General features: G+C 46.2%; 1 protein-coding gene across 1 annotated transcript in view; it reads left to right on the plus strand.

Annotated features, from left to right (window-relative positions):
* GALNT17 (polypeptide N-acetylgalactosaminyltransferase 17) overlaps window positions 1-7559 on the plus strand; it is a 427244-nt gene extending 419685 nt beyond the window's left edge. Inside the window, exons 10-11 of the mRNA XM_011366965.1 lie at window positions 6334-6501; window positions 7145-7559. Coding sequence (XP_011365267.1) covers window positions 6334-6501; window positions 7145-7273 — 297 coding nt within the window. The 3' untranslated portion in view covers window positions 7274-7559. The remainder of the gene's footprint in view (window positions 1-6333; window positions 6502-7144) is intronic.
* The last annotated feature ends 3332 nt before the right edge of the window (window positions 7560-10891 follow it).

The raw sequence follows: 10891 nt of genomic DNA on the forward strand, positions 1-10891 counted from the left end.
GAGTCAAGAGAAAGAATCGCCAAGAAGATTACATTTAGGCATAAATTTGAAAAAGGTGAGAGAGTAGGCTATTCATCTATCTGGGGGAAGAGCATTCAAGAGAGGAGGAACAGCAAGTGCAAAGGCTCTGAGCAAGAACAAATGTGGCCTGTTAACAGACCAACAAGGAGGCCAGTGTGGCTGGAGTGAAATGAGCAAGGGGCAGAGTGGTAGAGTTGAGCTCGGGGAGCTATTATTAAATTGTGTTGGTCTTGTAGTTCATAGTAAGAGTGTTGGCATGGCCTGGTTTCAATTTAAAGTAATATAATTTTAAATAATATGATATTTTTAAAAGCAATCACTCTGAATGCTATATTGAAAAAAGACCAATGTAGGCAAGAGTGGGAGCTAGGAGACAAATTAGGAGGCCACTGCACTAATCTAGTTGAGAGACGAAGGTGACTTGGAACAATGCAGGTGAAATCAGGACATGCTTTGCTAACGGACTGAATATGGTAGGTCAGAGGAAGAGACAAATAAAGGGTTAAGCCACAGTGCTTGGCCTAAGCAACTGGAAGGATGGCGTCGTCGTTACCGAGATGGAACCAATGTTGGATGAGTGTCAGGGGATGGGAGGGTGCAAAGGAAAGAAGGAGTTTGGTTTGAGTCACATAAATTTGAAATGCTTATTAGACATACAAGTGGATGTTAAATGGGGTGTTAGAGATACAAATCTAGAAGGTTTGGTTTGGAGATAGAAATTTGGCACAATTAGCAAAGTTAGCATATAGATGCCACTGAAAGCCCTGAGAATGGCAAGCTCTCCAAGACAGTGGGTATAGGGAGGAGAGGTGGGTGGTATCACCTGCACCCAGCACAGCATCTGGCCCACAGTTGGTGCCCAATATAAAGACTAAGAAAAAGCAATTGAAGTTGATAATTAATGGATTTTGTTGACCTTCAAGAGAGCAATTCCAATAAATAGTAATAGTAGAAAATTGCAAGGCACTAAAGAATTAAAGAGAGGAAATTCAGGGACAAAATTAGGAGGTAATAAGAGCTGTGATTAGAAAAGATTTTCTGGGCTTAAATATCTGGTTATGTTTGTAGCTTGGAAGAAGTGAAAGAGAAGGGAGAAATAATGGCTTAAGGTACCTGCAGAGTGAGGAGAGGGCAGACACTGAAAGGAAGTGAGGAAATGGGAAGGAAGTCAGGGTTTGAAGGGTAGGAGAGATAACTTCTCGACAAAGTGGGAAGCCAGATTCTCTGAGGACAGTGAAGGCCCAGGACACCAGGCTAGGGATTGAGGAGGAAGGATACATTTTTAAAATCTAGACCCTGGCAGAGCATTGGCTGACAGAGAGTCACATAAAGTGAATGAAAGAGTGAACTGGGGTGAGGCCCAGGCGCAGGGAAATATGGGTGGCTCTGCAGTGGGGGTGGGCAGTCAACACCTGGGCCTGGCTCTGTGGAAGCAGGTACCAAGGGAACTTGCAGAGCCTGCAGCTCTGAGTGACCATGAGGTACCAGAATGGCGGCCTGTAGTTCTCAGAGAAGGATACTGCTTGCACTAGTGATGAACATTCTGAAAAGGAAATTAAGAAAACAACATCATTACAATAGCGTCGAAAAAGATAAAATACTTAGGAATATAACTAAAGAAGTATAAGTCTTGTACACTGAAAACTACAAAACATTATTGAAAGAAAAGAAAGACCTAAAGAAAGGATATCCTGTGTTCATGGATTGGAAGACTCACCACTGTTAAGATGGCAGCACTCTCCAAGCCGATCTACAGATTCAACACAATCACCGTCAAAACTCCAACTGTCTTTTTTGCAGAAATGGAAAAGCTGATCCTAAAATTCATATGAAAATGCAAGAGATCCTGAATGGCCAGGACAATACTGAAAAAGAAGAATTGAAACTTACCAAAAAGCTGTAATAATTAAGACAATGTGGTACCGACATAAGGATAGACATAGATCAATGGAATAGTATTGAGAGACCAGAAAATAACCCTCACATTTATAGTCAACTGATTTTGAACAAAGACAACGAGACAATTCAATAGGGAAAGAATAGTGTTTTTAACAAATGATACTGAGACAACCAGATGTCCACATGAAAAAGAATGAATTTGGACCCATACCTTACATTATATATAAAAATTAACTTGAAATGGATCAATGACCTAAATGTAAGAGCTAAAACTATAAAATTTTTAGAAAACACAGGGATAAATCTTTAGGATCTTGGATTTGGCAATGGTTTCTTAGATATGACATCAAAAGCACAAGTAACCAAAGAAAAAATAGATAAATCGGACTTATCAAAATTTAAAACTTTAAGCTTCAAAGGACAGTGAAAGTGAAAAACAACCCACAGAATCAGAGAAAATATTAACAAATCATATATCTTAAATAGGTCTAGCATTGAGAAATAGAAAGAAGTCTTGCAACTCAACAATAAAAAGACAACACAATTTAAAAGATAGGCAAAAGATCTGAACAGACATTTCTCCAAAGAAGATATACAAATAGCTAATAATGCTCATTATCATTAATAATTAAGGAAATGCAAATCAAAACTACAGTGAGATACCACTTCATACCCACTAGGATGGCTAGAATGTTTTTTTAAACCACAATAACAAGAGTTGGCTGGATGTAGATAAATTGAAACCCTGGTTCATTGCCAGTGGAAATAAAAAATAGTGCAGCTGCTTTGAAAAGTCTGACAGTTTCTCAAAAAGTTAAATATAGACTTAGCATGTGACCCAACAATTAGCAATTCTACTCCTAGATATATATCTAAGAGAATAGAAAACATATATTCACACGAAAACTTATATATGAGTGCTCATAGCAGCATATTCTCATAATAGCCCGAAGTGGAAACAACCCAAACATTCTTCAGCTAGTGAATGGGGACAAAGTGGACAAGAGGAAGTGAGACATCCACGCCTTGAAAAGAGGCACTACAGCATATGGATCTGAGTTGTGCCAAAGACTTGACAGGAGATGACAGGGGATGAGTTAGAGAAGACATTGTGGAATGGAGGGAATTGCACTGAGGTCTACGGACATTGGCCGATAAATAGCATTTCCAGGCAGGGAAAGAGCTGGAGTGAAACCCTGAAGGCAGGCAAGTCTGTTGGACATGCAGAGGGCAGGGAGCAGAGGTCCTTAAGGAGGGAACATGGTGGGGGTGTTGTAGGCAGAGGACTAGGCAGATTCCTAATCCAGGACTGGAGCAAAAAGGGGGATGTGGTTCACGTTAGGTCCCAGCACGTGGCACCCAGCTGCCTTGTTGGGGAGAAGCAACTGTGAGCTCTGTTGGCCTAACTTAAGCCCCATGGTCCTTTCAGACCACAGCACTGTTCCCCTAACCCTGGCCCTTTGACCAGGCCAGCAGAGCCTATACAGGTGGCCTTGTATTTTGATGCGAGAAACAGCCTTCCCCCAGAGCAGAAATCTTGCAGGCTCCCCTCACCCGCCCTGCCACCTGGTGCCCGCATGGCTTGGGGCTGGCGTGTGGCCTTTGCAGGTCCTAGTAGTCTGGGTCTCATTGTTTTCACGTCCTGACAGACTTCAGAAAGAAGAGACTCTAACTCCCAGTGGCATTTAGCTTCAGTCTTTAAACATCTGGGTCACAGATAGTTCAGTTAATTAATGTTCTTAGTGCTTCTCGTTTGCCTGCTGGATAATAGATTGATTCATAATTTCAATAAGCAGCTGTGTATATCTTTCCCCGAACATAAAGGCAGCTTGCTGTCATTCATCACTTTGCATTTGGTGAATTTAAATATGTTCAGAGACATTGTTTAGGGAGGGTTTCTGATTTTCTTATCATTTTGCCTCTAACAATTACTCTGATTTGGAACTAATTTGGGTTTAAAGCACATGTTAACCGCATATCTCTCAAGGGCACTTAATAAGCTCTGTCACTTGATTCAGGGGGAGACCAGGCGGGCCCCGCTTTGGGGATCAGAGAAGAGGGTTTCCGAGTAGCTTCTGCCAGTAGACAAGAGCCCCTGCAGAGAATCTTAACCCCTGGAGAAAAGGCACTCATGTCCCTAAGCAGAACTGCCCTCCTGCTCCATCCCTGACCAGAGTTGCCCAGGCACTTGGGAGGAGGTCCATCTGTGGTGCGCCTGCTGGGCCAGGGCCACCAACCACTGGGTCTCGAGGGACCAAGGAGAGAGGCCAGGACCCAATCAGGTGACCAGATGCCTGTTTCCTCATCTTCGTAATGGGTAGAGTAATAGCACCTATCTCACAGGGTTGTTATGAAAATCTCACTGTTTATCCTCTGTACAATGCTAAGAAATGATGCAGCGTATGCCTTTGATATGTGCAAGCTGGTAATTTTTAAAAAATTTATTAGGAACTACCTGTATATTAATGATTGTCACTCCCACCCCAGTCATCACTTAGAATTGTAAGAACAAACATGAAGATCATGCTTGCCTCTCTCATTGCCCTTACTGCCTACACTGGAATCATCTCAGTGGGAACACATCCCCATCCTTATATTCCCAGAAGCCTGTCCTCAGGCTGGGTATGCAGAGGGATTCCTCAAAAGATGCTTGTAAAGTTTAAAGAAATAGATGGGGCTGCAAGTTTAAAGAAATACATGGAGCAGAAAGCAAGCACCAGTACTGTGTTGCACATTTAAGATGTTCCTGCTTTTTCATTATTATAAATAATGTTGCAATTTTTTTAAAGGGTGACGTTTACCACATTCACAATTTGCTCATCCGCAAACATGTTTTGAGCACTTGGTTCGTGACTTCTCTCCTAGCAAGGAATGAAATAAATTAGACACAGTCCCTGACCCTAAAGGAGTGTGAATGACAGGTGAACGAATTTGTTCAAAAGTTGGAATACAGATTTTTAAACAACATGACAGGCAAAAGAGGGGAGGCCACTGAAATCGTGCAGGCCCTTTGGGGGAAATGTTGGTGCGCAACACCATTTCTGTATCAGTTAGCCATTGCTGCATAACAACTACCCCAAAATTCAATGGCATCAAACAATATGCATTTATTATTGCTCATGAGTATATAGGCCAGCTGGATGGTTCTGTGATCTGGACCAGGCTCAGCTGACTTTGGCTGGATTCATTCATGAACTTCTTATCATCTAGCAGGTTGATGTGGGCTACCTCATCTCGGATAACCTCATCCACTTGTCGGGTGGTTGGACCACATGTGTCTCATCTGCTAGCAGGACACCCTGAGCTTATGGCCATGGTGGTTCCAAGATGGTGGAAGTATGAAAGGTCTAACCCAGGAACAAGCACATCCTTGCTTTTGCCACGCTTTGTTGGCCAAAGCAAGTCACCAATATCGAGGGGTGGGGAAATAGACTACACCTGATGGAAATTGCTGCAGTCATGTTACAGGTGGTGTTTAGAAGGATGAGTAAAGGAATGTGGCTGTTCTCACATTCTACCACAATCTCCTAGCACTCCTTGCCGTACATGGAGCAGAAAGCAAGCACCAGTACTGTGTTGCACATTTAAGATATTTCTGCTTTTTCATCATTATAAATAATGTTGCAATAAATAGCCCATATGTAAACTGTTCGTAGTTCTGATTATTTCCTTGAGATAGATTTCTAAAAGTGGATTTATTAAGTCAAAGGAGAGAAACATTTTTAAAGCACTACATATGTATTTTGAAATCCCCTTTTTGCAAGGTTGTAGTACTTTATGCTCCCTCCACTATATCTTATGCTAACCTTGGCACAATGGGAAGAAGTTCTTTTTTAATATGTTGTATCTCATTGCGGTTTTAGTTTATTTATTTTAATACCTGTGAGGTTTAATGGTTTTTAATATGTCTGTTTCTTCTTTCAAGCACTGCCTCTTTGGGCCTTTTGAAGCAGGGTAGATTTAATTAATCCCAATTTACAAATGAGGAGGAAACAGAGGCTCCGAGAGGCTGATTATTCAAGGTGGCCCAGCCAGGTGAAAGCAGAGCCAAGCAGAAATCAGCTGTCCTTCTCTTTCGCTTATTCCTCCCCCGCCCCCCCGCCGCCCCATCCCCACCCCCTGTGTTGCGGGACAGAAGGCTAGACTCCTGAAACACTGAGTGCTTAAGGAAAAATCAGACAGTGGCCCTGAGGAGCCTGCATTCCCGCTTAGCAAGCCAGAGGGGAGGGCCTCCTGGGGAGGGCTCACCTGTGAGTTGGGTTGGGGCGGGAGGTGTGATAGGCCTGAGATGGTGGCTAGGACTGCAGCAATGACAGAGGCATGAGTGAAATTTGCAGATCTGAGCTCTGTTTCCCTTCATGGTGTCACCCCTACATCGGCTCCTGCTCCCCTGCTGCTCTGCTCTCTCTCCAGCTCGCCCGATACACCAAGGAAGGCTTTCTGCACTTGGGAGCTCTGGGGACCACCACACTCCTCCCTGACACCCGCTGCTTGGTGGACAACTCTAAGAGTCGGTTACCCCAGCTCCTTGACTGTGACAAGGTCAAGAGCAGCCTGTACAAGCGCTGGAACTTCATCCAAGTAAGTGCTTCATGGACAGGACCAGCACCCCTGAGCCGGTGAGGATGCTGCAGGCCACAGGGCAATTTGGCTTCCCCAAGGGTACCCAGCAAAGTGCACCAAAGGTCTGCCAGCCCTGGACCAGGTGCATGGACTGAGAATATTTGGGGGGAACCAATGGGGGTGTTTCCATGGGAGACAGCATTTTAGATCTCTGCAGCAGCACTAGGCTGGGTTGAATCTGACAAATCTTGGGGCAGGGAGTGTGAAGGTGATTTTCCTGAAATCTGCTAAGTACCTATAGCCAGTAGGATTAGGAATATCCCTGGAAATTCCCCATTCTGACACCATCCCCCACCAATGTTCATTACCTGGTTCAGCCACTTAAATTTGGTGAAGCTTATTTATGTTCTGACTTTAGGGTTTCCAGAGGTGGTCCCAATGACCCTTCTCCCTGTGCAAAGAATTTTAATGGGATTATTCCCCATGAGAGTCCATGTGCTAGGCACTACGGTGGTTAAGTCTCTCTCTCTGTCTCTCTGTCTCTCTCTCTCAATCTCTCTCAATCTCTCTCAATCTCTCTCAATCTCTCTCAATCTCTCCCTCTCTCTCTCTCCCTCCCTCTCTGTCTATTTCTCCTCTTTTTACCTCTGTCTCCTCCCAGAATGGAGCCATCATGAATAAGGGCACGGGGCGCTGCCTGGAGGTGGAGAACCATGGCCTGGCTGGCATTGACCTCATCCTCCGCAGCTGCACAGGACAGAGGTGGACAATTAAGAACTCCATCAAGTAGTAGGAGGAGCTGGGGACCCTGGAGCCTGGCCCCTGGGGCAGGGTCTGCCTGTCCTCCAGATCAGCCACACTGGTGGAGAGACAGCGGAGCCAGCAGGAGCTCGTGGGACTCCCGGGCTTCTCCAGGGCAGTACAGGGGCCCCAGATGGAGACTTTGTGCCCACATCAGGCACTCAGCTGCCATGAGGCTCATGTACCCTGGAAAAGTACCCTCTTACTCTTCTCTGAGACCCCAGAAGCCATTTCTTCTGCAGCCTGGGTGTGGATCTGGTACCAAGGAGAAAAACACGCACATCTCCTCTTTGTCATCTTTCCACCCACTGTCAGGACTGGGACTGGCAGGGGCCTCTCTCCTTTCTCATCTCTCTCTTGCAGCAACAGCTTCTGAATTCCACTCTAGCCCTCAACAAAGTGTAGGGGTGGAGTTCAGCCACATCCTAGCTCCCCCTCCTCAGAGGAGGCATCAAGGCCCAGAGACTCAATTTCCCCTGAGGTTGCTTCTGTCCAGATATTCATTCACAACCCAAGACAGCCTCCACCCACACCTGTCCATCAGGTGGCTTTGGCGGCTATAGCTCTGCAGTTTTTTGGACCCTCCCTAAGATGGCTTATAAGGATCTGACACTTCCACGGTTGCCTGGGCAAAGGGGAAGCTCTTCTGCCTCTATCTGAAGGGAGCTGAAACAGGAATAGACTGAACACACAGGCTAGTCAGAGTTATGAGGGGCCCCAAAGCTAGAGGCAGGCCAGTGCAGCTCTGCCTGCCTGGGTAACAGGGAGCCCTGACTCACAGACGCTGCCTCAGGGGAGCAGCAAGGGGCCTCCACCTGGAGCTTAAGGACTGGAGCCAACACAGCAAAGGGAGCCAGGACCCTCGAGGATGCTCTGTGCTCATTTCATTTCAGCCCATGCTCTGCTGGCTGACAGGGGAGAAGGCAGTCAATTCCTCTCTAAAGAGTAATAATTTTTTTCCAATTGCCCTCTGGTTAGGGTGCACTTATAAATCAGAGTTAATATATGGACTCATGTGCATGCATATGAGTATGTGTGCCTGTGTGGTGTGCTTGGCAGGGTGTGTGTGGCTGCATGTGTGTGTGTGCATGTGTGACACCACGTGTCATGTGTGTCTGAGTGTGTGGTAGAGCAGATGTGTGTAGCCTTGGGCTTGCCCCTTCATTGCTCGCCTGGATCAGGTCAAGGCTGCTAAGAAGCTTGGCGTGGGAGTGGCCATGCTTTGCTGGCCAGGAGGATGTGGCTCGGCCTTACCCCAAATGGTCCCCCAGATGGAAGGCTGTCCCTTCTGCCACTTCTCATATCACCCCCTAGTGCTGTCCCCACAGGTCAAGCCCTGCCCAGAACCAAAACCTATAGTTGGGAGTTCACAGTGTCTCATGGGTGGCATCCTGTTGGTGGTCACCCCTGCACCATCTCCCCCCTTGTGAAATAAATACATGTGAGCACTTCCCAAAGCAGCCTTGTTTGCTTCTTGATTTCTCCAGAACCCAAAGGAGTTCCTGGAACATGGCAGAGGCTCCTTTGGCTTGGATTTGGACTTATTAAAGGCAGAAGCCCTCACAGCCTGCAGCTGAAACAAAGCCAACCTGCCCTTACACTCACCTCCTCGCTACTCCCATCCCAAAGCAGGATGAATTTGACATTTGGCACTTTATTATTAACCCCCATTGACCCAGGATTAGGACAGTCAAGCTGGTGCAGACCTGTAAGGAAAAAGAGGGTTGGGGTGATCTGGCTGAGCTATACTAATCCACCACTCCTGCTGTCAGGCAGCAGCTCCCACCCCTGGAGACCATGGAGCCTGTGGTGGCAGCATCTGCCCCTTCTGTTCCTGGAAAAGTGGAATCTGAAAAGACTCAGGGCTTTCTGTCAAGGATGCATGGCTATGACAGCCCTGTGCCTCTTTACTTCAAGGAGGTCAAGAAGGCCCATCTTGTTTGGTGTCACGCGACACACAAATACACTTATCGGTTGCCATTTTTCTTTTGGGTTCTACAAGCACATTGATGGGAAATGCTGCTGTTTGGTAATGCATTTGTCAGACTTAAATATCAGAGTGTCAGAGTAACTGTGAAGTGAAAAGAGCTCAAGATCTGCAGGATCCCATGTGGGGTCCAGGGAAACACTGAGATAATATCACAGGTGGTGCTAGGGGAGGAGTCCTGCCCTGACTGAGCCATTCCCCCTCCTGTGCGTGTCATTTTTTTAATTTTTATTTTTATTTTTTTCCTGTGTGGGTCTTAAAGTAGAAGTTCAAAGAAAACCATCTTCTTTTACCATTAGCTAATATTCTGAGCCCAAATCCCAGTGAGGTTCTCACTGGAATCCTTCCTCCTACAGGAAATGGGCCAAAAGACCTGCTGTGTTCTCCCACAAGGTCCAAACCCATGTCCATGATTGAATGGGAGTCCACACCTGAAGTGGTCAGCATGCTCATGACACTTTGGGTTCACTTGTATTCTAAGGCTGCACCCCTAAAATGCAGCAGTAGGAAGTGTCCCAGAACTTACCAGAGAAGCACTCCTTCAGTCTCACCCAGCAGCAGAGCATGATGTTTGGGTGGTTTCCTTGTTTGGGGAGAGAGGCAGGGGAGCTGGTTCACAGGACGGAGGATTTTTGCCTCCAGGCACCAGTACACATGCTCCAAGTCTTGGCTCCAGCCCTTGGTTCAGCATCCAGGAGGCCTGGTCTGTCCCTTCATATTGGCAGCAGCTGTTACACTCACCTGGTCTTCCTCCCAAAGTCAAGGCTACCTGGAGAGACTGGCCAGAGAATGAGGCCAGTATTCCCAGTCAGCATCCTCTTTGCCCTTCAGGGTCCCAGTAGGTCTGAAGGCAGTGGGAGTGGCAGGCCAAGGGCCAAGGCAAAGAAGAAGAATTAATAAAGCCAGAGAGAGAAGAGAGAAAAAGAGAAGCAGTGCCCTAGGGGAGCCTTGGGTCCCAGTCCTTCGTGGGAATTTAGAAGTTCCAGAGACCTACATCTCTGCCCAAGACTGGGCAGCAAGCTCCAAGCCTGGGGTTCATGGAAATCTCACATTTCTTTAGCAGATGTTGAAAGCCAGCACCATGTGTAGTTTGAGAAGTGACAGATCAGTCTACTGCCTCTCACGCTCAACTGCCACAAGTGGATGCTGTAGAGACAGCTGAGTTCTGACAACCTTTGCTGCTATGGCTCCCTCTTTTCACCTCACCCTGGCACTCCCCATTCTTCTGTCTGGTGGTTATTTCTATTTTCTCTATTTTTTTCCCTCAATTTATATGCCAAAAAAATATTACAGATGGTATTCCTGATACATGTCCAAGCCACTAAAGCTGATGTCTTTGAATCTATATGTGTTATTTCTCCAATGTGTTCTTTATACTTATTCCGGTGGCTAGAAAAGAAATAGAAAAGACTGGGAAAGCACAGTTTGGGCCTGAAGCCACCATCTTCAGCCACTCCAAGCCTTTTCACTTGGGTTTCTGAAGCCACTTATTTTCATCTGCTATTTTTTCCCACCATTCTTGAATGGTATCCCTGTTTCACAAAGGGCTGGGAGCCCGTAGCTGTGCAGTGAGGGGGTTGTCCATGATTTGCACATGCTGTTTCTCTTCCACTTTACTTG

Source organism: Pteropus vampyrus, unplaced genomic scaffold (genome assembly GCF_000151845.1).
Source record: "Pteropus vampyrus isolate Shadow unplaced genomic scaffold, Pvam_2.0 Scaffold128, whole genome shotgun sequence".
Lineage (NCBI taxonomy): Eukaryota > Metazoa > Chordata > Mammalia > Chiroptera > Pteropodidae > Pteropus > Pteropus vampyrus.